The sequence below is a fragment of the Lethenteron reissneri genome, chromosome 41 (assembly GCF_015708825.2).
Source record: "Lethenteron reissneri isolate LAM-NWPU_2019-01 chromosome 41, ASM1570882v1, whole genome shotgun sequence".
In the NCBI taxonomy this organism is placed as follows: domain Eukaryota; kingdom Metazoa; phylum Chordata; class Hyperoartia; order Petromyzontiformes; family Petromyzontidae; genus Lethenteron; species Lethenteron reissneri.
The window spans coordinates 11,263,339-11,290,864 of record NC_083819.1 but is presented as its reverse complement, the minus strand read 5'-3'; the positions used below and the strand labels follow the sequence as shown (position 1 = coordinate 11,290,864).

The window sequence follows — 27,526 nt, the reverse complement described above, 5'->3', positions numbered from 1 at the left end:
TCATTCATCATCATGATCTCAATTATCGACGTCCTCCTGTTATCTGTGGGTAATCGCGGATAATAGGATACTCATGGATATTTTTGCAAGTGATATTGTGATTTTAAGACTCGTGCGTGGCTCTTCCCGAACAACGACATTGCGGACGATACTCCAAAGTACCGTGTGATTAATAGGAGTTACGGATAAGAGAGCTGCACATAAGAGGATGGACACTGTATGTAGAGCTATTATGTACTGCATGCAGTGTTTTTGTTTGTATGTATGTGTTGAGGGACGATGGTGTAAGGGTTGGCACAATGGCCTTGCAATCCAAAGATCGCCGGGTTCGATCTCCCGGTACAGCAGCTGAATCAATCGGGGTCACGTTTCCTAAATCTCCCCGACCGTTACCCACTCAGCACTCGGAACATCCCCACGCTGTGTTCTGTATAAATTGTATCTTTTGTTTCCAAACAGGTCGGAGACCCTTGCTCTGTGGCATGTCTTACACAACAGTCCTGAACGTTGCAGTGATTTTCAGTGCGGCCTGGCAAGGTGAGCCATTCTCGTTTGACCGACGCTACCATTCTCTTCATGCGAATGAAGGCGGCAAATACGTTCCAGAAGGTTCCAGGAGCTGCATGCCAACGCCGGAGTCTTCTAGCCGCGAGAGGGCTTTGAGGAGAGAGAGAGCTCGTGGAGACATGGCCAACGGGGTTAGGGTGCTGGGAGCAGCAGTGGGATCCTCGGAAAGCCAACGAAGGGGGCAGAGACAGCGACGAGGAGGAGGGCCGAGCCGCGGGCGGGGGAATGGCAATGCGGTGGATCGGAGGGGGAAATCATTGGGCGTTGGGGTTCTGCCAAGGGTCCGTCCATAAATGACGTCACGCACCTAGGGGGGGGCGGGGTCAGACATTTGTGACGATTTGTGACGAGGGGGGGGGGGTTTGAGAAATGTGACGTCACATCAAAATGCGCAATTTTAAATAAATATAGACAACACGTTCTACTTAATTAAATATACTTTTTTTTATAAATATTTTTCCTACAACATCAGAGTGCAGCGCCACATTAAATACGCACTGCAATGACAATAGTTTAAAGCGATTTGAAGCATGTTTTATATTTTTTTGGGGGGGGGGTGGGCAGAGCTTTGTGACGTCATATTTGAGGGGGGGAGTCTGACTTTTTGTGACGCCGTGTGACAATGGGGGGGGGGGGGGTAAAAAATCGTCCAAAATCGCGTGACGTCATTTATGGACGCCCCCCAAGGCGTCGTTAACGCAGCCATTCGTGAGGGTGAAGACTGCAGCAAGAGGCAGGTGGCGGCCGAGAGGAACCATGCAGAGAAGCGTCTGGGGGAGCAGTGGAAGCGTCACGCAGTGCTCGTAGCAGCAGTGCAGTTGCTGTCTGATCACGTCGTGTCGATACGAATGCTCCCGACTGCGACGCAAGTGGTTGTTGGCGAGATGTTAACTACCTCGCCTGGTATGCAGGTGGTCGCGGGTTCGATCCCGACCCTCACGATCCCTGCTGTATATTTGGAGTTTGCGTGTCTCTCTCCCCTTGGCCACGTGGATTTTTTCTCCGGTTTTCACGCGTTTAGAGTATTCGGCTGCGATGCATTTTCACGTGGTAAGCCACTCTGTTGAGCTATCATTTGTGGCCAGGTCGCTTCTGAAAAATAGCTCAGTGGGCCTTACCTGGTAAAATACAAAGTTTAGTTTAGTTCTAGAAGTTTATTCTGATACTCTGTATTTCGACTCGTGGAGTTGTAAAAAAGTTATGGTGTTAAAAAAACGCGCTCTGTACAGTCTATCGGTATTTTACGCAATTGCTTGACGAATAACGCGATTGCAGGTACGGTCGTAAATACAACACCATCGGCAGAGGGAGAATTGTCCGCACCGGATCGACTTATAATGGATTATATTTACAATGGATTATAATTACAATGTATTATAATTACAATGTATTATATTAACAATGGATCATAATTACAATGGATCATAATTACAATGGATTACAATTAGACCTCCAGCAAACGTAGCCGAGACTTCCCCGAGGTCACCGCCAGCTCCTGCTCAGGTGCACTGCGGCGACAAAGGTGGTTTGTGTAGCGCCACCACGCCCTGGCGTGCTGCTGCTAACAGCAGTGTCACCCTGACGCTCGTGTCCATCCGTGTCTCAGGTGTTCCGCATAAGCGGCAGTGTCGCGGTTAGCGCGCTGCGCTTCGAACCCGGCGACCCGAGTTCGATTCCTTCCCGCGGCCAACACCGGTGACGATTATCTGAACAGTTCCTGGGGCCTCACCTAGGTCGACTCAACCTCGAATGAGTACGATGTGTAAACATCGTCACTGGGGAGACAAAGGCGGCCGGGCGTGGTGCTGGCCACTGAATCCCCTCGTGTGCCGTGCCAGGCTTCATAGGTGCTACTCGTTAACAACACTTGCCCCAACAGTCTGTTATGGCTTTATGGGAGATCTTTATCTTTGTCAGGAACCTTCTGCCTTCCGCTGTCTGCGAGACTCCAGCTGTCCAGCAATCCCATGCGTGTGGGGGGCAGCCTCTGGGCCCATTGCGCGGTGGAAATGTGCCCGAACAACTGCCTCAATCACGACTTCTACATTCGCCTCGACGGATTAAGGCTGCAGCCCAGCCAATCCCCCACCACCACCACTGCCGAGCTCACCTCCAGCAATACGACCACAAACCACGTCACCACCACTGCCACCATCAACACAAACGGCTCCACAAAGATTTCCTCCAGTGGCACCACCACCACCACCACGACGAGGACCCCTGATGGTCGTGCGGCTGTCTCGGGGAGGGAATGTCACGTGCTGTCGGCTAATGTGACGGTGGGGTCGGTGAAGCCGCCGCAGGGCCTCATGCAGTGTGTGGTGCACTGCGACTTCCAAGGCTCCGTGGTTGTGGACGAGGCCACGGTTCGCGTTGGCTGTGAGTCTCCGCCTGCATGGCTCACGTGCTCCTTCATGCCTACTCCATCTTCCTACTGGGACATTCTTCATGCCAACTCCACCTTCTACTGAGACATCGTCCATGTCCACGCCATCATCCTACCGGGACATCCTTCATGTCCATGCCATCATTCTCCTGGGAAATCCTTCATGTCCATGCCATCATTCTACTGGGAAATCCTTCATGCCCACTCCATCTTCCTACTGGGACATTCTTCATGCCAACTCCACCTTCTACTGAGACATCGTCCATGTCCACGCCATCATTCTACTGGGAAATCCTTCATGTCCATGCCATCATTCTACTGGGAAACCCTTCATGTCCACGCCATCATTCTACTGGGAAATCCTTCATGCCCACTCCATCTTCCTACTGGGACATTCTTCATGCCAACTCCACCTTCTACTGAGACATCGTCCATGTCCACGCCATCATTCTACTGGGAAATCCTTCATGTCCATGCCATCATTCTACTGGGAAACCCTTCATGTCCACGCCATCATTCTACTGAGACATCGTCCATGTCCACGCCATCATTCTACTGGGAAATCCTTCATGTCCATGCCATCATTCTACTGGGAAACCCTTCATGTCCACGCCATCATCCTACTGGGACATTCTTCATGCCAACTCCACCTTCTACTGAGACATCGTCCATGTCCACGCCATCATTCTACTGGGAAATCCTTCATGTCCATGCCATCATTCTACTGGGAAATCCTTCATGTCCACGCCATCATCCTACTGGGACATCGTCCATGTCCATGCCATCATTCTACTGGGAAATCCTTCATGCCCACACCATCATCTTACTGGGGCACCCTGTGATTTTTGAGTTTGTTTAACACGCAGGCTTTCGCGACCAATATCATCCATAATAGAAGTTTTTTTGTGTTAGATCGCATAAATATATAAATGTGTCGTTAAAACCCGTCACCACCCGACACAGCCAACTAGTAAGGGTTGTCACGTAAAGAGAACATGCCAATTAGTCACTAGTATAGCACACTGGTGTGTTGGAGAGCTAAGCCACAACGTTTACAATCTGAGTACGACGTTTCACTCAAAATTAGGCCATACATATTCACCTCTGTACTTCTTTCCTGTAATTCATGGCTCCGAATCAATTGTCAGCAGACCTTTCTGTTATCCACACATCCATTCTTCCTATCATCTGTGCATTTGCGTGGATGAAGAATTTCTCAAACTCAGACTCGTTCATCTAAACGAGAAGTGAACAATGCATCTTGCCTATTATTAGTTATGTTCGGGGGGTGGGGATTCTCACGATGATCTATTGGCAATGCTTTGCTTATCCAGCATCCCTATGACCCTTTTGTCGGTGCCACTGGCCTACCTGAGGCTCCTCTCTCTTTGGTAGTTGTACTACACGAGGGGTCCGAACACCCCCTAGACCAGAGCATCTTTAGCCACTACTTTCAGACGTCTCCTACTCATTGTGTTGCCTATCTCCCAGTGAGCATGGGGTGTTGGATTTGACCGTTGAGTATTTTATTTTCCGTGTGGTCTGGGAGGATGGGAGTCACGAGCTATATACGATTGGTGGCTATATAACTCAGTGAGACTTACCTGGACATTCTTTTAGTTTAGTTCATAGTTTTAGACTGTCGTGGGTTCACCTATCTATCAGCAACAGCAGTGGTAATTCAGAATAGGAATATGTATTTATACTGGTGGAATCCGATGAGCTATGAAGCTCTTTGTCACAGATGTCCAGTCGCGGCGGGTACGAAAGTTACAACAACAAACAATACAAAAACACGATCAGAGTGCAAAGTAATTGGTATCTCAATTAGTCCTGGACTTTACCCATGTAAACCCCGTAGTCAATGAGTGGTTCGTGCAATGAATTAACATCACCACTTTGGATACACATGCGAGTGTTGGTTCATGCTGCCAATCACACCGTCCTTTCTTGTAGGCGATAACTCTGACAGTCTACATAGATTCAACCCGACTTAGGAATTCCCTTCCATAGTCTCCTTCCCTGAGCTCTTAATAACCTCGCTCAATTCAAGAAACCTGTTCACTCGATTACAATTTCGGATGTGCCAGTTTACCGCCGGCTGCTCGACGTTTTGGGGCCCCTTGGCCCCTGTGCCGAGCAATGGGTCTCTTTGTCATTGACGAGTGCAGATATCCCGGACGCCCCATCGCAGCCGCGGTGTGAGGTCCGCGGGGGAGAGATGGGCGCGTTGTCGTGCAACTGGGAGCTGGGACAGGACTCGCTGCTCAAGACCGACTCCCAGCTGTGCTACCAAGAGTGAGCCACGTCAGGCGCATGTCAGCCTGGTCATGCACGACACTCAGGGGTTTTGGAGGGGACACCCACAGGGAAATCTCTCCACCTCTGTGTACCTAATGAATCGCTGTTGCTCTCCCATTAACGCTCTCTCGTCCACCGATATAAATGTTAGGGGAGGTCAGGCAGCCGCAAACACTCCCAGGTAGTTGGCTGGCTTCGTGGTCGATGTGTCCTCCGGAAAGTCGGCTCAAACAGCACGTTTACATCAAAGCCATTATTGAGTCCCAACTACAGCATTATGCATTGTTTTTAAAGGACATCTACTCTACTGATGATGCACTCTATGTTAAAACCGGTGCAGAGTTTGCTTGTGCTGGATCGGTGCTGTTGAAATTATCACTCCCTGGAGGCTGTTGGACCAATGGGTTGTGTAAGAAATACTTTTTATTGTTTTGTGGAAAAACAAGATACACAAAGGAGACACATTGCTTATCTGTTTAACATGTAGGATTTCGTGAGCAATATTATCCATAAGAGGTTTTTTTTTGGGTTAGATCGAGTAAATATAAATGTGTCGGGTGGTGGCGGGTTTAATGACACAGTTTATATTTACATGATTTAACCCAAAAAACCCTCAATTATGGGCATTGTTCATCTGTTCTGTTGGTGTTTTAGGGTTGTGCTTAAGAGCACATTTACAGCACTGCCAAAGTTCAAATATTTAATGTAACCATCGTCAGTCAAGTTACTGTCTTCCAAAAAAATTCGGTCGTTTTTAACCCGCGATTATATTTCATTTGTGCTATCGGCACTGTGCCATGAGATGCAGAATCTACGCGGAAACCCCACGTGTTAGATTGGCTGTGGCTGCTGAAAAACCTTGGTGGCCTTTTTATTATTTACACAGCAAGAGGCTTACTTTACAATTGAACCAATATTTTTGGTTAATTTCACAGATGGAATATTGCCAAATTAAGTGCAAAGGTATTCAGCCACTGTGGGAATCGGCTGCTTTATAACGACACTGATTTGTTTTGCGAGAGCAACGTTTACGCCGGGGAATCTACGAGCACTTTTGCACTTCACCAACGACAAGCAACTTAACGTCAATTCTCATCTCAAACATGTTCAAGTTCACCCCCAGTGGCAGCCTTTCCTGTGGGCACAAGGTGACTCAATGACGGTCCTGCAATCGGGCTTTAGTCTGCCAGTAGGGGGAAAGGCTTGCAAAATGTACATTCTAATTGGCGTTGTAACCTTTACCCTGGCCTCTATTATATCAGCTGAGTGATGTTCTGCGCATACAATTCATAGAGTTATTCTAATTAGGGAGGAGACATCCAGTCTGGTTAGACCTTCATACAAAAGTATTTACACTCTTTGATACTGGGACACATTTACAGTACATCCTTGTTCGATTTAAATCTAAACTTTCCGGATTAGAAACCCCTTCCAACATATCAGTAATTTAGTGATGGCTGGTCTGTATGGGGCATTGGGGCAGCACCCCAATAGGAATCGATTCAGATAGAATCGATAAAAAAATAAAAATGAGTCGTCCTGTTTGTCTACCCCAATGAGATGCATCTTGCTGCATCTCATTGGCTGAACGAAACCACTCCCACCGGGCACTGCCACCTGTTCAAAAGAAATTAAGCTAGCGGGGCGACAAGAATGCCTCCACTGGCCAATAACAAGGCGCTGTTCCTAGGCCATTTGCATCGGGCCAGCACCGTTGGCTACTTCCGCCCCCGCTGGCACCTCTGCACCGGAAATATGACCGCACTGGCTGCCACTTCAGCTTGATGTCCTTCCCCCGCACATCCAATTAGCACGGTTGGCTACGTAAGGTGCGAAACAAGTTCAACATACAATAAACGAGATAATTGGCTCTATCACCTGGCCGCCCCACCAACAATCTTGGTTTTACTTTCAACTGTTGAGCACAAAAATCACATTGGCAGTTTTTTTAACTTTGGTGTGTGGCTTGCAATGTCTGTGCACCGCAGGGTTGGCAAAGACAAAATCAAGATGTGCGAACGCGTGGAGGGAGCACAAACCATTGACCTCCCCGGATCCAAGTTAGATTTCCACAGACACTGGGAGTTGTGGGTGGAAGTTCATAACGCGCTTGGACAATCGCGCTCGCCGGCATTCTCTTTGATGCCCAACGACTTAGGTACGTGTCACATCAACCCGACGCGGCAGGGCCTTACGCGATCGCACGCGTTCGTTCATCGGTCGGTAACTCCATGTTACGAGCCTGCAGTCGAGCTGTCTTCGTGGCCAAATGCAGGGCGACCGGCAGAACCGACGGCCCCTTCCCTCCTTACCGTGGCCGGCGTACTCGGAAGGATGGGCCAAGGAGGAGGTATGCGTGCAGAGCCACCACGGTCTAGGGGATTGCGAATGTTGTCTGTCGCGATGGTCCCTCGGCAGCGAGAAATGGTGCAGAACCGTGGGTGAACGCCGCTCGCCCCCAAAGCTTATCCAGACGATAAGCCACTTTGCTGAGCTGTCGTTTGTGGCCAAGTCGCTTCTAAAAAATAAGTTAATATCTCAGTGGGCTTTGTCTGGTAGGATGGGGATGGTTTTGTTTTATTTGTGTGTTGAGTGATTTGTTTAGCTTTCTTGTACTTTGCACTACTATCGTGTGTTTGTACTGTTTGTTGTTGTAACGTTCTTACCCGCCCCTACTGGACATCTGTGATAAATATATTTAATAGCTCATCGGATTCTAGTGTGTTCAGCGGCTAAATATTAACTTTAACATTGGAGCAGCGTGAAAATAATAGAAATACCAATTCTTGGCTTCTCTGGGTCAAACCCGGATAAGTGGCAACCTTAGCTTGAATCCCAGGATCAACTCTATCCAAGACCAGGGTTTCGTGTGTAGTGGATTGGTGGTATCAGCTGAGTTACCGTGGATCTTTAAAAACAAGATATTAACTCCGACTTAATACGACATGAGCACGTTTACATTTGAGTGATATGTTTGTGCGTTTTGTGTGCAGTTACAATTGAGCCGCCAGCTCTACAGATTGTGACGTACACTCACATCGCCGACCACGTCAGCGTCAAGTGGACAGCACAGACGGGCATAAGCATCGAGTACAAATGTGATCTGCGTCTGGCTTACGGCAATGAAGAGGCCTGGAGAACGGTAACCATAGGCCAAGTGTGACGGTACAACTGTGGGGAGCGGTAGGGTAGCAGTTGGCGCACTGCGCTACGAACCTGATGATCCGAGTTAGATTTCCGCTCACGGTCAAGACCAGCGACGATTATATCTGAACTGGTCCTGGGCCTCCCCGAGGGCGACTCGACCTGCTGTGGTGTATAAACATCACCACTTGGGAGACAAAGGCAGCCGGGCATGGTGCTGGCCACCAACCCCCTCGTGTGCGGCTCCAGCCTTCATAGGTGCTCGCTAACAGCACTTGCCCCAACAGTCTATTAAGGCAATACGGGGGGATAATTGTCTTTGTGTGTGCCTGAGTATGGTGGTGTATGTTGCTATGACGGTGCCGTAATCAACAATTAAACCAACAAACTGGCCATTGGGTGATATGGGGTGCTGCGGTGGCGAGATATTAATTCCCTCGCCTGGTATGCAGGAGATCCTGGATTTGATCCCGACCCCGATGCCTGTATATTTGGAGTTTGCATGTCTCTCTCCCCGTGGTCGTGTGGATTTCCCTCCAGGTCCTCCGGTTTTTCCCTCCACATTTAGAAAAATGTGTTTAGAGTATTTGGCTACTATACATTTACACATGATAAGCCACTTCGTCGAACTATCATTTGTGGGCAGGTCGCTTCTAAAAAAAGAACTACATAGCTCATTGGGCCTTACCTGGGAAAATAAAAAAGTTCTTTATGTTGGCCATGACCAAATCCAGCCACTCCTTTTCTCGATTTTTTGGATGACCGTTGGTGGATGACCGTTGGTGCGCTGCCCGTCCCCAATGTACACGGGAATGCCTCGGGATTCGCGCAAACGTTGGCTCCCCTCTCCACCGCTCGCCGTCACGAGGCAGGTGTTCAACAGGAGCTTGCGGTCACAAATATGGGACATTCACGGCCTCGCTCCGGATACCGCCTACTGCGTGCGCATAAGCTGCTCGCAGCCAGTGGCTAAGGCGCCGAAGGGGACCTGGGGACAAAGGAAGTGCTTCTCTACGCCGCCAGCTCGTGAGGACGCACCCACACACCCTCTCACCCACGCGCCCTCTCACCTCGCACAACGTGCACCTGCATAGGCAGGGGTTAGCAACCTGTGGCTCTAGAGCCATGTGCGGCTCTTTAAAAGGACTGCTTCGTGATGTTATTTATCAAGGACCATCGTCTCGGATTCACATGCATTACGGCTTTTGAAATATTCAGTTTTTTTACCGAATGAAAAAAAATGGTCTTCTTTTTATTTTAGTTGCTGACCCCTGTATATGGGGATCACTGTACGAGATCATCGTTAACCTTTAAAATATCTGTTCAGTAAGAATGTAATGATGATTATAATGCAGATGATCACATTGACGATGATGACGATGAGTATGCTTGTGATTCATTTTGCGGCATAGAACCATTGGTTGGCCCAGAGGTGTGGAGGATCCTCAGCCCAGGCTCCTCGGATGGAGTCTTCAACCTCACCCTGCTGTGGAAGGTGACTTGCCTAGGACGGCCACCTGTCCATGTTTGACCTGGGCACTCCGGGACTTGGCATCAGCGTGCTGGTGGCATGAACAGATTTGTACTGATATCTGATACCGGCATTGTGTTGAGCTTTATTGCAGTTTACTGCTCAGTTTCGATAGGCCTAGGCTGACTGCGAGGTCTTGACTGCCCCTATGGCAGCCTGTGCTCAGCAACTAAACCTGTATTCCGCAGCCTCTGAGTGCCAAGGAGGCGCGGGGCCCAGTGACATCGTACAACGTGATGGACCGAGTGAACGGGGAGACCCAAGCAAAGGTGGTGCAACATGGGCTGGAGTCGCAGCCTCTGTACTCACTCCAGCTGGGAAAGGTGCAGGTCCCTTCAGAGTGGTGCGTGCAAGCGAACAACCTGGCCGGGTCATCACCCTGCAGTTGGCTACGCCTGTCCGCCCGAGGTTTGTTAGTTCTGTTACGTATGTAGTGAGTTTAACCGAGTCGCAGACGTACTCTTGGAGGCAACACATTTATTTAACACCAACACACGGGGTAACTGCCCCTTAACAGAATAACAACCTATGGTGGTGGCCACCAGGCTAACTACACTAATTACACTGTAACTAGTTAAAATGGACCAGACCACAGCTTGGGACCAGGTCCACGTGTTGGAGACTCGGTAGAACGTAGGACGTAGACAAAGGTTTCTTCAGGATGAACAACAACGCCGGTCCCTCTGGGGGACCCGTCTTATATTCTCTGCGGCGTGGGTGGCTCCGCCCTTGGCCACGACCACCTTCCAGAATCCTCGAGCAGGATCTGGACCCGGACCAAGTGACCACCCCTAGCCCCCACTTGGGACCCTTTGTAGACTTAACTGGTCACGTGTCCTCTCGGGTCAACCAGAGTGCCATGGCCTTTAGTAACCCCGGCACACCCACACCCTATCCTGTAGGGCTGGCACTGCACGCCAGGCGTGGTGCCGCCTAACGCTATCAACCAGCGCTCACCGAGCGAGCCCCTCTAGGGCCAGTACTACACCCACATCATAGTGGTGTTTGTGATGTCGTTACATCGCACGCCGTGCCTCGCAAGGGCCAGCACAGCACAGTGACATCCCGCGATGTCACTACACGTACACGAGGAATGAACAGAGCACGACGTTCACGATTGGAGGTGGTCAAATGTAAACGTGCAGCCCTATGGTGTCTTGCTTGCGCGACTGCTGGCAGGGGAGAGCCTCCACTCCAGGCAGCTCTAGAGATGCCCCTCCAGGAAAATTCAATGCGGTTCCTCTTATCTGAGACATGGGGACCAGCCGAGTGTGTTGTACCTTTCTATAATCAACTTTACTATCACCACTAGTATCACTATCATCAACATCATTATCAAGATTATTACCATGACCATGATATTCACCATGGTCACCATCATCACCAACAACAACCGCCATTCACCACTAAGTGGCAGTGATGTCACCACGGCGCTTGTGCCAGGCTATTGTGCACATCATCACCACCACTACTACGACCAACATCTTCACCCACCACCACCGCAACTACCATCATCATCACCACCACCACCGCAACTACCATCATCATCACCACCACCACGACCACCATCATACACCACCACAACTATCATCATCATCAATTTTCTGTGGTAATCTTGGAAAGTCATTGGTATTCTCATTTTTAAGAGACCTATTAGATCCAATCTAACATGCACCTTCCAGACTATTAAATCCTTCAATAACCTCCCTGCACACCATTTATACCTAGAGATGAGAAACCCTATAAATGACACATACACATGCTAGTGAAAGTTATTGGAAAGAAAAAACATCTAGATTTTAAGTTTTCGTGACTGCAGGGATCCATACTCTTTGGTTCTTTTGGTAAAGTCACATAGGTATTGTTGTATACGTACGTGACTTTACAGAAAGAACCAAAGAGTAAGTAAAACCATGTTTTGAATTTACAGTCTTCACTTGGCCACTGGAACCAAGTTCTGTGTCTGCCCAGGCTCAGCCAACGCACCCCAAAAGGAACACATTCGTATGATTATCTCACCATGCCACTGGCTGTCTCATAAATCGATAACGTTTGATTCTCCATAGTGCTGCCTGCGCCCTTCAACGTAGAGGCCCACGAAGATAAGGGCAGTGGTGGTGGTGGCATGGCCGTGAGATGGGCCCCGCCAAAGCCACGTGGCCACGAGAGGCGACGCGCGGTGGAGGGATACGTGGTGGAGTGGGTCGTCGCTGACGACGATCAAACGACTCCGTCCATGCATTGGCACTGCGTCCCCGCCAACACCACCCATGTGGTCCTCTCCGGTATGCGGTCGTACGTGCGGGCGAGTGTGCCCTTGTTCGTGCTCTGATTTTCCTCGTCATTTACACCGATCACGTCCAATATTGCTCAGTGCATGGCTTCCCAAACTCCCAGACGTATGCTCGACCAACAACCACCTTGATAAACCTGAGCAGAAATAATGACGAATGCCATCAACACGGCGACCATACGTCGACCATCGATCTCCCGGTCTCCAGGGCAACAACACAAGCCATATCAATGGTCAATTAGTGTAACCCTGTTTGTACAATGGTGTGCATTATACATGCAGCATGTGTTTAATAACATTGTACATAATACATAACATTAGACACCACCCTGCCACCCACTGATGATGTATTTGATCATGATGATGATGTATTTCATGATGTGTGGTTGCAGAACACATGAAGCCTTTTATTTGCTACAACATCTCTGTGGTCGCCATCTACGAGACGGGAGAAGGAAAGTCAGGCGTGGTGCAGGCCTATGCTCAGCAGGGCGGTGTGTCCCTCTCTCACTCTTCTCTCGACTCTTCACTTTAATGACAGCAAACCCTTGCCCATCGTGGGTCTAGTTATGTACCTGAAAATCGCCAAAATTGGTAAATCCGCAAACCGCAAACTAAAAGGCAAATGTGAAGACTAGGATTTGATTCATGGTTCGTAATAGGACACCAACCCCTCCTTTTGTTTTATGTTACCCTACATCATCAACCCAAACGTTATACAGAAAGTATTTTGGATGTAATATGATTATTATTTTCTAGTATCAAATAAAACCTTGTAAGGTAAATATATAGAATAAAAACAATTAATGAAGTGTACAATACTGTACAAGTATTCATGTAGAGTAATGTATACTGCAAGAAGGAAAATTATGTGGCTGAAGCTCACTGCCTCCTCATTGGAAATTGGGAGCGCCGCTTGACCTGAGACCCAAGATGGGCCGCTTGGGAGACAAGACGGCACCGCGTGTGTGTTCTTACGCTGCAGCAGCATCATCGCAGGCAGTGCAGTCATGATGCGTACAAGATCTCGCGGTCAACCGCGAATGGTTGAGCCACAGAGGCACGATCGGCAAGTTGTACCTCAATAAATTTGGTGCAAAACCGTGACAGCTAAACCCATGAGAGGGAAGCGTTTGCTGTATTCCAACGAGGATGTGCCTAAGACTGTAGCCTCTCACCAAGTGGGTGGTGAGACGTTAAGTCCTTCGCCTGGTATACAGGAGGTCGTGGGTTCGATCCCGACCCTGATGCCTGTATATTTAGAATTTCCATGTTCTCCCCATGGTCACGTGGATATTTCTCCGGGTCGTCTGGGTTTTCCCTCCGCATATTTACAAACTTGCATTTATAATATTTGGCTGCCGATATTTCGCACATGATAAGCCGCTTAGTTGAGCTATCATTTGTGGCCAGGTCGCGTCTGAAAAAGAGCTAGATAGCTCAGTGGTACTTTCCTGGTAAAATAAAAAATAGTAATCGTTAGTTAGTAAGTCTAAGGGGCTTGTCTGTGGTCTGAGGCTATCTCAGTTTACAGTAATACTCCTGCCATCCCCAGCAATCGTTCACGCAACTTCTGTTACTTGTCAGGTCAAGCTGTTATCTGGGGGGTCACTCGACACGCTGAGGACGCGCGTGTAACACGAAGAGTACAAAACACGGTTATACATTTTTTTCAGAGATAAAAAAAAGTTATTCTGCTGCCTATGATTTATCGCCGGGGAGTCCCTGTGCAGCGTGTGCCGTGATGCGGTTGCACGCACCGTTCACTTGCCCTCCCAGGGCACCGTTAACGTGAAACACCACCAGCACAGGGGCGTCCCCGCTTTTACGACGTCACAATAATGGGTTCATGGAAACCCCCGTCGTCGTAAGTCGTCTTAAGTCGGAGCGTCGTAAATATGATCACACTTATTTTCCCACAGACAGTAGAAATAGTAGAAACATCACTTGCCGATTCGTTTTTTCCTTTAATCAGCCATATTTAATTGGATTTAAGAGGTACAAATCCACGCACACAAAAAAACCACTTCAGAATAACAAGTTCCACACCAAGAAACATCGGAAACCAAATGCGTTCGGAGTCGTGTCGGAAGGTGTGTCGTAAATCGAGTTCCACGTCGTAAATCAATCCACGGAGGCGTTATATAAACATTGTAAATGTGGATCGTAGTAAATTTGATCATTGTAAACTGGTGATCTTTTTTTTTATTTAGAGAACAGGATGAAACTCCCAGTGGCAGATCCGAGGGGAGGGTGATTGGGAGTGATATCACCCCCCCCCTCCTCGAGACCCCTAAAATTGGTACAGTAGTGCCTCGATTAACGTTTTTAATTTGTTCCACCAAAACTACTGATTACCGAAATGACTGCTAATCGAATTTAGGAATTACATGTTAAAATCATTAATCCGTAATGTATAAACAGAGCCAGTCGAGGTCTAAACGCTGATAAATTGGCGTCGCCGATTGGCTGATGCATACCTCAGCCCACTTACGAGCGCTTGGATTGGCCGAAATTGGCGGCCGCGTACACAACGTAAACACGTTACATCATATTGTTAATAGTCGAAACCATGGGGGTCCTATAGGAGGCAAAATGTTAACCGAAAAAAAACCTTAACCGATGTGACTTTAACCGATATTTACCATAGGAAATGCATTGAATGTTTTTTTTATATTAATGATGAAGAGCTCGATTCAAAATTCTTTAGATTTCTGGACGCCCCCCACCTCCCACTCCCTAGGGAAGTGTCTAGATCTGCCTCTGAATAGTGGACGAAAGGTACTGCGTTGAATAACCAGTCACTCACCTGTTGATCACGTCTTATGGAGATATGTCTTCATGAAATGCGTGCACAGTCCAGGGTTATCCTACTTTTAAGATGCCGCTGAAAGTAAGACACAAAGCAGTGTTTAAAGCGCAAATGTTTAATTCCAAAAACTAATGTTTTTCGCAATAATGATGTAGACTTGGTGATTAATTACTGGCGAAACTTTCGTACTCGAATTGGAAATGTTGTGGATTTACTCTCCAACACACTGGTGTGCTGTACTATTAACTAATTGGCTGTGTCGGGTGGTGGTGGGTTTAACGACACATTTATATTTACGTAATCTAACCCAAAAACCTCTTATGGATATTGGTCGCGAAAGCCGACGTGTTAAACTCGACTTGGTGAGTTGGAACACCATGGTATACGGTGCTAGAATGCCTCCTGCCTCACGTGTAGTTGCCAAAGGCATCTCAGATCGATGGGGGAATGCGTTAACGCAGGATGCACGCGATTAAAATCCCCTTTTGATGTCCCAAACAGTACCCAACGTGGGACCCAAAGTCTCTGTCGCCAACATCACGCTCTCATCCGTCGACGTCAATTGGATGGGGATCCCAACCAAAGAGAGGAGAGGTTTTATCACCGGCCACGTTATATACTGGGGCCAAGGTCCCGACGCGAGTCACAGTAAGTGGACATAAGCGTTCATGTAAAGTCAAAAGGAGACATAAGCAGACAACATACTTCCTTCACATATTTGTCCCTCAACGTAAAATATAATACGGGAAAACCTTGCCCAATGCGGCTTTTTTTTATCGAACGCGTGTTTCGGCTGTACGCGGTTTACATACTGAGGTCTGTTTTCCGGAACATGCGGGTGATGCTTTGGGTATATGCGGTTTAACGCAGCTAAACTTCTCATCTCCGCGTCAAAAAGTAGTCCCGTGAGAGAGCTGCACCCATTGTAAGGTGTGAATTAATTGACTGTGAGAATGATTTATTTACCACGTGTGTTTTTTGCGTGTGAGTGTGTTTTTGAGTGTGATAATATGACTCAACACGCACAATGGCGCAACGCAAATGTTCACACATTGTCGCATGCATCTAGCTGTCCACTCGCTGAGGACGTCAGACAGGCGCCCAGATATCAAATCATCAACATTCAAGTGACAGTGTCAGGGGCAGGCATCGGGCGTGAGTGAAGAGGAATGGAGATGGATGTTTTGTGTTGAGGTGAAATTGAAAAATAAAGAGTGTACACTAACACAAGTTATGGTGAGCGACTCGGCATCCTTGAGTACAATAACGAATCTTGTAAATTTTGTTAAACAAAGAGGGAGAGGTAGCCATTACGTCCCCAAGAACACAATCCTATTTTTCCATAAGGTCGATTATGTCGAACGCCGTTTTTCCCAGCATGGCATTTTCCAGGAACGTAACCCCCGTGTTTGGCGAGGTCTGCCTGCATTATATTTTACACAACCGGTCAATAGCATTAGTTCAACAAGGCAAACTCTGGACCGGTTTTACATTCAGGCGTCTCATCATTAGCAGAGTCGGTTTGTTTGATCAAATGCCTACGAATTGCCAGATGTTTATAGGCGAGGACCCTCTCGACATCGAACATAGTTTTAGTCCTGAATGTAAGAGAACCCAGATGTCCTCACCCCTTGGTGCCGCGTTCCGGTAGGAGTTCTGATCCGTGGGAGCGCTTGTGTCTACACATTGAAGAACCTCTCTGCCAGCGTGGAATACTCGGTGATGGTGGCGGCCATGACAGAGGTCGGCGAGGGACCACCAGGTGCCAAGACCCACTTCAGGATGCAAGGAGTTCTGGGTGAGTACAACGTGTATCTGCTACACATCTCAAGTGTTCTTGCGGACTGTGCCTTACAAATATGTCTTGCTTTGCATACAACTTTGTTGAATTTAATTACCATGAATGGCAAGGGTATGGACGTGTTCCGATAGTAGTGCTAGTGGAAGTGAAGTGAAGAAAAGAAAAGCTAATACTCTTGAACAAAAACGCGACGTGATAAAGTGGTATAAATGAAACGAAATAAAATATAACATTATTCTTGCAATGGGACTTACCCCTTAATTCACATTGAATCAATGGTTATTTAAGTGTAATTTTTCCATAACGCGGTGTTCTTCAGGAACGCAATTACCACCGCGTTATAGGGCAACAGACAGTACTCCAGTCAGCGCGCAGGCAAACCTGCATCAGGACAAATCGATAACATCGCACCATCGTTTTAATTAATGCCGTTTCTGGAAAAATCCCTTTTTCAGAACAAAAATACCGACCCGAAACATAAGTGTAATCGCACGCAGGGGCGTTAAGGTGAGCAGGTGTAAAATATAGCTTCGTACCCCCATTTTGAAAATCCCTTTGGATGACATTAATTGGTGTAGCCTTAGTTGTAAAGCTGCATATCGCTGTATACATGTTCCTATTAAAAATTTGACAACCACTTTTATCTGCAAATGTGATAATCCAACAAGAGCATCGGCACTCGAACGAGGATGGGAGACACTACCTGGGTACCTTTTAAAAGAAGTTCACATTGAAATTTTTCTTTTTTTTATTAAAAGGAAATTAACACCATTTCTCACTCTAACATTAATCTGAGCCCAACATTGATGTACATTAGTTTAAATAATGGGCAGCCCATTTAATCAGATCATTTGGGGAACCAATTACGTCCGTTCATGAACGAACCGTTATTAGTAGGGCGCCATGGTGGTGAGACGTTATCTGCCTCGCCTGGTATGCAGGAGGTCGTGGGTTCGATCTCGACCCGAACGCCTGTATATTTGGAGTTTGTTTGTCGCTCACCCCATGGTGGTGTGGATTTTCCTCCGTGTATTACGGTTTTTCCCTTCATATTTAGAAACATGCACTTAAGAGCATTTTGGCTGCGATATATTTTCATGTGATAAGCCACTTCGTTGAGCTATCGTTTGTGGCCAGGTCGCTTCTGAAAAAGAGCTACATAGCTCAGTGAGCTTTACCAAGGCAACAATATATTTTTTTAAATAGTTTACCGAGTGTGATGGTGAGTGGGCAGGTTCCACGGCGAAGTGAAAAGGGCTGCTGCTTGACTCGTTTGCAGGGTGCAAAGGTGGTCCCGTGGATCAGGATAGTCTCTGCAGCAACGCCACCCACGAGGTGAGAAAACGCAAACATCGCAAGGCCGATCGATAGCCAAACGTGGCCAACGTCGGTGATGTAAGACGAGCGCCGTAAATGGCTGCGCTTCAACAAAACCCGACAATGGGGATCTCGGTTGGGAAGCCTCGGTGGCTTGCCGTGCGCCACGCTCGACCACGCTCCCCCCGTTAAGCGCAAGGGGACAGAAAGGGAGCCACGCAGGGCGGCTCGAGACGTTTCTAGCGCTACTCTCAGGACCTTTGGTCTGGTCGTTGGCATTGATACGGCATCTCGTGACTCCTAAACGAGGTCTGGTGTGAATTCCTTCATCGTGCAGCGACAATTCCTAAATACTCCGTGGAGGTATTTCTCTAATTTGTATTAAATTAATTGTTGGTAACAGTAATATGCTACGGCAGCAATTAACGGTATCGGTGATGACCTAATTTACATCTTGATGTAATTCCGTCAACCGGAGCCGGGGAGAAGTGCACTTTCTCTGTGTGTGCGCTAACCCTCTGGTTTTCTGTAGGAGGAGTCCCTAATCGCAACACAGCTTTATACTCGAGTTTAGTTCATATTGAGTGATAGTGGACCCCATGTTACAGACAGACACAGCTAATGCCTTGATACTCTTAACCTCGGTTGGAAAGCGTTGCAGTTTACAATTATAATAATGACTACAAGAACGAGTATAGAAATTGACTAGTCTAATCATAATTACAATTGCAAATTTACGAGAGGAATACTTCCTTGAGCATTTCACTATAGAAACACTTTCATTTGCTTATCACAGCAATAACAGCGGTCGTGACCTCTCTAGCAACGGATTACGATTGTAATTACTATACCGTAATTATAGTTTACACAGTTATAATTGCCCGAGACCAATTGGCTTGGAAAATATCACGTGATTTCGTCACAGTGCTTGGATGGGCGACCCGCATGTACAAAAGAGAGATGCATTGTGGGCAGTAGAGGACAGTGCAGAAAATCCACCTTCACCAACCAACACTGACGAATGTGGTGAAGTATGGTCAAATAACTCTTGACGACCCACGTGGCATTGGGGGGAATGTCTCCATCCAGCAGTGGATTGACAAACGGGCTGTACTTTACAGAGCAGTAATTACACAGCCCAGCTGCAAAGTGTTCGCTGCTCGATGCAGAGGTTCAAGGTTCGAGACCAGCGGCCGCCCTGGTTAATACCGCGGTGTGAAATAACCGTCAAAACATCCCCTGACGTAATTTTCGAGCTTAGACCGTTGTGTGCCGGCATCAGGGTCCAAAGCTCATGGTCCACCCTAAATTGCATCCACTGCACAAACCATGGCAGTAGATGCAGATACCTGATGCACAAATGGAAAATGGAAAACTCTGCGTATGATCGTGGTCATCCAAAACAGACCATACAACGTTTAACGACCCAATGCCCGATCCACAAATATGAAGGTGACATCACGGCGACCACCTGAATGTCAAATTGTAGTTGTTGCTCTGCATCTACATCAGCAATAGGAAAAAATAACAGTTAAAATTTCATCAATTTGAAAATTACACCGCAAATTACTCAATTGGGATTTGACATAGCGTTCAGCGCACCCTTCTGGCAGACTAATGCCCCAGGTCAGTCTTGCAAATGAGACTCATCCTGGACTCTTGAGTTCTTAACTGGCTTGGAAAAATAAGCTTGAAACTGTAATTCATTTCTAGTCCATCGCCATCAGCGTACACACATGCAATCATGGTATCGTGAATTGTCCTTAATGTGCACGTCTATTTGGAAACTTTTAAGATAAAGCTGTAAACATTTGATCGTTTCGAACATCGCCATAGTGTGGTACGTGTGGCTACGGAAAAGATATGGACACGGGGTAGGATTCCCACCTTCCTGGGGTCATAGCTCCTGGATTTTACCCGGACAGTCTAGGGAATGGGCATCTGTGGTCCGGGTGGCAGGAATCGATTTGTGCCGATAACCGGTACCAGTGTCGTGGTAAACTTTTATGACAGTAGAGATCAGAGTTTTGATAGATTTAGGCTGACTGAAAAATGTCTGCAGTGGAAGAGGTGGCAGCCCCAATACAGAGACATATATACATCCATATGACTAAAATGGTTAGTTATCTCCGATTAGAGGCAATAAAAAACCACAACACAATACATCAGTACACGGTGTGATAACTTGGACAATCTTGTGAGGTTCCGGGACTGTAATCGCATAAAGATCTGCTCGTAACTGATGTCAGCCCCGTGCACACCAACACACGCCTCGCACGCACAACATGACAGGGAGGAAAGATCACGAGGGTAAGCACAGCTCCCGTAACGCTCTACAACACCCGCTTGCTCTCGGAAGTCTTTAATCAGCAGTAATAACGTGACGATTCAAGCCGCACAACAAGCTGTCATGCGAGGTGAGATGACGCGTGAATGACGTTCGATGCCGCTGTAGGAACGTCGCACGGAATTACTTTTGGCTCTTGGGCGTAACTGGAGGCAGTTACGTCCAAGAACCAATGTGGGTATCCACGACGCAAGCTTCTGCTCCCCACTCTTTGAAAGCCAGGGGTTGTGACCCACGGGTTGAGAGCCACACGCTTGTACAAGGAAGGTATCATCACGATCCATAGGCAGATGGCCCGTAGGTGTCCACTGCACATTTTGTCATTTGTTTCCACTTTCCTCTGTCTTGTGCCAATATGCTCAAGGGGTGCCACATCTTTCCGGCACCAATCTCTGATGTCGTCATCAAGCAGTACGTGTAGTTCATCAGTTTTCCTTCCAAATCGGAATCTGAGTTGGAAGAACTTTTAAAATAACTTTACTGGTACCGAACCTCCCACAAGGCCATACGGGAAGGTATGTGGCACAGTTTGGTACTAGTGATCATCCAGTGCGGTCGTGTTGCTACAGTTCTCTGCGGTGAGGTCAATGTCTTTAAAAACAACGGCGCTACTCCTCTCTAAACTAATTTTCTGCTGAGCCGCTTGCGTGTTCCGAGATGCAGTGGTGAACGGGATCCAGCCTGCAACTTGCAGTCATCTCGGAACGGGAAAGGGTTAAGGTCTTCCTCTCTTTCCAGTTCCTTTCATTTTTCTGCACGCACTTTCAATATTCCTATTGTTGTCCATCCTACGTACGTTTCCAAATAGTTCCAGATTCCTTCTCATCACTCCCTGCATCATCAGATCTTCATCTATGCGCAACCTTTTGTTCAAGTACGGTATGCAGAAAACAAAATTAGAGGTGAACGTTGAGTAACGTAAACTGAAAATTCGAGTGGCCCGGCCGCCCGTACTCTGGGTCTCGTGCGTGAGCGGGAGCGTAAGGGCGGCGTCCCTAGCGAGCTGGACGTACAGAGAAACGAAAAGGCCTCGAACGGGGTCCGGAGGAGGGAGGCTTTTGGTGCATGTGGGAATCGTGGTCGCGTACAGAAGAAGAAGAAGACTGCCGCAATGCGGCACTCGGGACGGGGACACGCGCGTGCTCGCGGGAACAACGAGGCGTCGCTCGCCATGTGCGCCGAGTACAGTCGCGTGCTGCGCAAGGGCGGGCGCGCCCTCGAGCAAATTCGCCTGCGCCTGGAGCTCAAGCAGACGACGTCGTCTGTTGGGCAGGTCAGCTTGAAAGCAGCGCGCACGCACAACGCTACAAGGATACGTGCAAAACTTTCCCTTTCCAAGAATGTTTAAAATTGTTATTCATGGCGACGTTTCGCCCGGACAATGCCTTGTCATGGAATGTCTCGTTAACAACGGCGTCCGGGTGTCAGCTGACACGCACCTGATCAATTCTGGTGAACAGCGTGCCGTTAGAACGTAACGGGACAACCAAAACAACACGCAGATATTATTTTGTTTACAGATACATTTCTTGACATATCATTACCGGAACGAATTCATGTTGTTGTAACAGATTGCAGATAAATAATCATGTACTGTTATTTTTACTCTTGTGTAATAATATATTCCATTTAAATGATGGTTACAAGGCATGAATGTGGGAAGCTGCCATGACACTTTTTAACTACTAACAACTATTTAAGCTTCTTCTTGGTTCTTTCAGTAAAGTCACGTAGAAGGGAAATAATAAAATAATAAAAATAAAACATAATAAAATAATTCTCACGACGTTTCGGCCACAACGCAAGCAGCCGTCCTCAGGTGAAGAACAGGTCTGTCGGAAAGACAGTGTCATTCAGTCTGTCGGAAAGACAGTGTCATTCAGACACTGTCTTTCCGACAGACCTGTTCTTCACCTGAGGACGGCTGCTTGCGTTGTGGCCGAAACGTCGTGAGAATTATTTTATTATGTTTATTTTTATTATTTTATTATTTCCCTTCTACGTGACTTTACCGAAAGAACAAAGAAGATGAATCCCTGCAGTCACGAAAGCTTTAAATCGACACTATTTAAGCATTTCTACAATGAATTGGGCATATGATGTAGCATTCTATTGAGAGCTTTGAATTTTTACTTATTGGCGCATGGAAAGCACTGAGTCATATTGATGCCTTTAAAGTTCCCATCTGATCCGCACGCTCTTCTTTCTGTCTCTCAGTGGAATTCCAAACATGCAACTTTCCACGCTTCAGCTTAAACAAACTTTCAATTATTTACACTTTTCAATTTCTTCGAGAATGTTTCTTCGTGCACGTTTCTGATTCATGTAATGGACCGGTGATATCGCTATTTAAAAAAAGAGGACAAAAACATCATTGTAAAGCGTGAGAGAACCAATGCATATGCATATGTTTTGTTTCTTGTTCTTATATCAGTTCCCCAAGCGGGACTCTGTTTGATGAGGGTCCTAGTTAGTTTGGTTGGCTGTTGCATTGCTTACCAGGCAGCTACTGCACCTGGTGCATGTAATAACACAGCTTGTGGTAGACAATGATTCCCCGAACTAAACTTGTGCCTTCTCACCATAGATGTTCAGGAGACTGCATGGTCAACGCAAACACATTTTCTTAAACCTGCAGACCATAAATAAGAAGCGGAAAAGCCTGCGACGCAAGTTCTTGACTGACCTCCTCCAAGCGCTGTCGTCAGACCGAGCAGTCTCCTCCACTCCAGCTATTATAGAGGAGCTGGACAGGATGTTTGGCCTGTGGTCTCACGTGAGCCCTGCCCAGCCCAATGCCGATTCGCCGTGGCCAAGGGCCTTACGCGAGAGGAACAAGGGCTGTCTTTCCGGTAAGAGATTATGAATGTACTGTATGCACGTTGAACTTCTTTCGTACCGTACGTAGCCAACCGTGCTAATTGGAGGTGCGGCGGTAAGACAACAAAGGGGTGGCCGGGAAATCTGGGAAGTGATGACCGTGTCTATGGACTAATCCAGCGCTGTTGGTATCCTCGGCTGAAGTCTGGTATGAATTAATTTGCAAGAACCATGAATGTAATATGTGAACGCACAGTGACATGGGTGGCTGGGTTGGCATTTTGTGAAAAACAAAACGCGTTCATCAGTTACCTGTGTGTTTCTATTGGCAACAGGCAATATGGATCAAATTATGCCGCTATTCCATCAACGTTGAAAAACTAATCTAAATTGAAGTGGATCTGGGTATGGAATGGGACCGATTCCTATGTGTGTGTACAAGCGTCTCCTCTCCGTTTGTCCTGCAGGTTCAAGAGATTTGCCCCTGCACGCTCGGCAGTGCGAGACCGTGAAGGCACGGCGCAGCTGGCAACCCGCGCGTATGGCACGCCTCCTGCCATTGCGGCAGAGGCGGTGGTGGTGGTGGTGGTGGTTTGGGGGGAGGTGTTCGAAACAGAGTCGTGCGGGAACGTGCGCCCCTCTGTGCGTCACTCAGCGGAGGGTCTCGCTGGAGCAGGGGAGATGCGGGAGACGCGCTGGGTGGCCGATTCAAATAAAATTCACCCTCTGCTTTTCTTAACCCTTTCCCGTTCTGATGACGTACTGATGACGTACGTGTACGTCATCAGTACGTGTAGTTCATCAGTTTTTCTTCCAATTCGGAATCTGAGTTGGAAGAAAAAATTAAATAACTTTACTGGTACCAAACCTCTCACAAGGCCATACGGGAAGGTATGTGGCACAGTTTGGCACTAGTTATCATCGAGTGCGGTTGTTTTGCTACAGTTCTCTGCGGTGAGGTCAATGCCTTTAAAAACAACGGCGCTACGCCTCTCTAAATAAATTTTATCCTGAGCCGCTTGCGTGTTCCGAGATTCAGCGGTGAACGGGACCCAGCCTGCAACTTGCAGTCATCTCGGAACGGGAAAGGGTTAAGCAGGCGAGGACCCGTGAAGAAACATTGCAAAGGAGATAATTATGATGAGATTGTTACTTGGTTGCAGTTACCAAATCGTTTTTTAGTGTGGATAAGGGTCATTTCCTGATTTGGAGTCTGCACTTTAACATGGGATGTCATGGCTTCCTCCGGCGAATGACAGGTTCTGGTTTTTGGCTGCACGGAAAAAAGGCTTTCCCAGCTGCGCTTTGTGTCGACAGACCCAACGTCAAACAGAATTGCTGACAAGTTGCCCAGCCATTCGATAGGAACAAAACCTGCGCCATCCGTCCAACGTGTACCCACGTCTGCCTTGCATGTATGTGTTTTGTATTGTATCTAAATGGGTGCTCTCACTGTGTGCAAATCTAAGGTATAGTCATTTACCGTGCTTCCACAAATCAGTTGTCCGCTACCACCTGTTTCCATGAGCCACTGTGGTGAGATGTTAACTACCTTGCCTGGTGTACAGGAGGTCGCTGCTTAGATCCCGACCCTGACGCCTGCATATTTGGAGTTTGCGTGTTCTCCCTGTGGTTGGGTGCATTATTCTCCGGGTCCTCCGGTTTTTCCCTCCACATTTAGAAACATGTGTTTGAGAGTATCAGGCCATGTCGCTTCTGAAAAAGAGCTAAATATCTCAGTGGGCCTTTACCTGGTAAAATAAATAAAAACTGTTTAGTTTTCAGGCATAACGAGTCTGCTGCCATCTGGGCTGGAGCCATACTTTTGCAGATTTCTCCCAGAGATGTCATGTCAACCAAAAAATGCATAGATGACTGGGATAAAAAAACATTGTTAGATTTTTTGCTGTACACAAGATCAAAGGCCCGCTGCAGAACGTTGGGCGGCAAAAAACCACCGCACGCGAATATCCACGAGGCCCATATACCCGATGCGTCCAGATTCAGGTGGGGGGGGGACACAGACAAGGGCCGGAATTTAATTTAAATCCGGGATAGCCACCTCCCCAACTCAAGCGACAACTTGGGTGACTGGAAGTTCATGGAAATGCCACAATTCGAGTTATAGGAAGCATCGGGCCAACTCGATTTTGCTGTCTATGGAAACAAGCTATTATATGTACTCAGCACTTAGCACTTGTACCACAAGCAAACATGAGCCGACGGAGTGCTTGGAGGAGCAGGAAAGATCAGAAATTACTCATCATTATTTTCGGGATACGCAGTAATTTTCCAATCGGTAAAACATTTAAACGTATGCCTTTTGAAAAATTAAAAGCCTGCACGATTCTGATGCTGTTAAATTGAAACTCATTACGAAAATCGCATGTCTTTGATCCTATTTGTATTGAATCGCCCCTTGCTGAATGAACATTGTCTCTCTGCCAGAGGTGGTGGAATGGAATCATTTGTCGGGGGCATATGCGCAGTACGAGTTCTCGCTGGGTCGTGAGGTCGCTGCGCTAGGCGTCTCTCCCCTGTCGATCCGTACACAGCGTATGCCACGTACCTGCGGTCGTCTCCTCCCACGCTGTGGACGACGACGCGGTGGTGTAGCCTGTGCGCCGTTTGATCACTGACCGTGCGCTAAGCACTGTGGTTCGTTATTAGCTTGATGTTTCTTTTAGCTTGTGCATCTCCAATTTACCCCATCGGCAGCATAACAAAAGGCTGCGTAATCCTAGCTTGCTTTTCTACTTCCACCATCTGCATCACAAAGCTTCAGCGACTATATAATTCCCCGTCACAGCCATCTCTGAGACATACCTAAGCGGTTGTGCTTTCGCTACGTTGTCCCCACCTGAAGAAGGACCCTTGTATTGCGCCCGAAACGTCGTGATTTAATTTAGTTGTTTTCATTTATTTTAATGTTTTACCTACGTGACTTTACCGAAAAAAACAAAGAATTAGGGGAGGAGCAGTGCTCAGACTGAACAATATTCATGGGTGCAACCTGCCTGGGATTAATTACATGCTCTGCTGTCTATGCTCTATGATTCACTGTTCACTGATATCTTTTTTAAATAAAGGTACCCTTCAAATTGTAGGCAGTGCACTGTGTGTGGTTATTGAGCTCAGGTTTTGTAATGTTTCGTACAATGGTGCCCTGTTGATCTAAACGAGTGAAGGCCTTGTGACCTTAGCAGAGCACCACAATAATCGCTGGATGTGTTGCCGATGGTGCTGTTTGGCAAGTGACGTAAACAATGCACATCGACCATCCTAACAGTCCCGTGAGCATTGCGGCATCTGTTATATTTATTTCTCAAGTGCAAAGATACAAAATTGTCTCAATAAACAGCAAACCAAGTAAAAAAATATAATAATACAATGATCAGCAATAAATAAACCTTAACCAAAATCAATTTTTATGAGTTTCCCATGTGGGAAGAAACAGGAATACCCGGAAAATGCCCATTAATGTGAAGCGATTGTGGTCAATGAGCTGTACGGATGGACTCACAAACCCACTTGCTGTACTGCCATTTCCTCACCAATGGGTTTGGAGAAGGGCTATGGGAATAAAATAACCCACATTTTTGTTGCGAAAATGTATCATGAATTGCCTTTGTCTCTTACCTGGATAAATAAGGGATAAATAAGACAATATATTTCCTGGAGGATGGATGTATTTGCTATCTGTATTGCCCAAAGATTGCTCCCTTGTAGTTTGCAAGATGTCAGAAAATGGTCATCGAGTGTTTAATTTTGTTTATATTTCACAGAATGAATATCCAGAAAATGACAACCTTGGTAAGAATGACCGTGTGCACGCACACACCACCTTCACATTGATTAGCTAAGGGTTACTCATGCAGGAGTGCACGTGCTTTAAGTTAGATTATTCTGTTAAACATTTACGACGCTCTTGTCTCTTTTATCGCACACGATTGCCCTAGATTAAACCTCCTTTACTTTACCATCTATCTCGTGTACATCGTATGTATGTTGAACTTATTTCACACCATATGTAGCCAACAATGTGTACAATTCCATCTCACCTCCGTGCAAATATGTAATACATGGTAGGCATAATTTAAAACTAAACGTCGTATCTGCTGTATTTACCCTTTCTGGCAATAACACAGGAGGTTTTAAGATGTTCAAACACCAAATAGACAACATCTATTGCAAGGCATCAAGTCTG

The 27,526-nt window shown here is 47.1% G+C and overlaps 1 protein-coding gene across 1 annotated transcript in view; it reads left to right on the top strand.

Moving 5' to 3' along the window:
- Positions 1–465: 465 nt before the first annotated feature.
- Positions 466–27,526, top strand: part of LOC133352661 (interleukin-31 receptor subunit alpha-like) — a 31,645-nt gene continuing 4,584 nt past the window's right edge. Inside the window, exons 1-14 of the mRNA XM_061568433.1 lie at positions 466–537; positions 2,485–2,946; positions 5,125–5,251; positions 7,243–7,412; positions 8,248–8,396; positions 9,271–9,424; positions 9,811–9,893; positions 10,118–10,337; positions 11,996–12,214; positions 12,615–12,716; positions 15,536–15,682; positions 16,686–16,832; positions 18,115–18,170; positions 27,105–27,132. Coding sequence (XP_061424417.1) covers positions 483–537; positions 2,485–2,946; positions 5,125–5,251; positions 7,243–7,412; positions 8,248–8,396; positions 9,271–9,424; positions 9,811–9,893; positions 10,118–10,337; positions 11,996–12,214; positions 12,615–12,716; positions 15,536–15,682; positions 16,686–16,832; positions 18,115–18,170; positions 27,105–27,132 — 2,119 coding nt within the window. The 5' untranslated portion in view covers positions 466–482. The remainder of the gene's footprint in view (positions 538–2,484; positions 2,947–5,124; positions 5,252–7,242; positions 7,413–8,247; positions 8,397–9,270; positions 9,425–9,810; positions 9,894–10,117; positions 10,338–11,995; positions 12,215–12,614; positions 12,717–15,535; positions 15,683–16,685; positions 16,833–18,114; positions 18,171–27,104; positions 27,133–27,526) is intronic.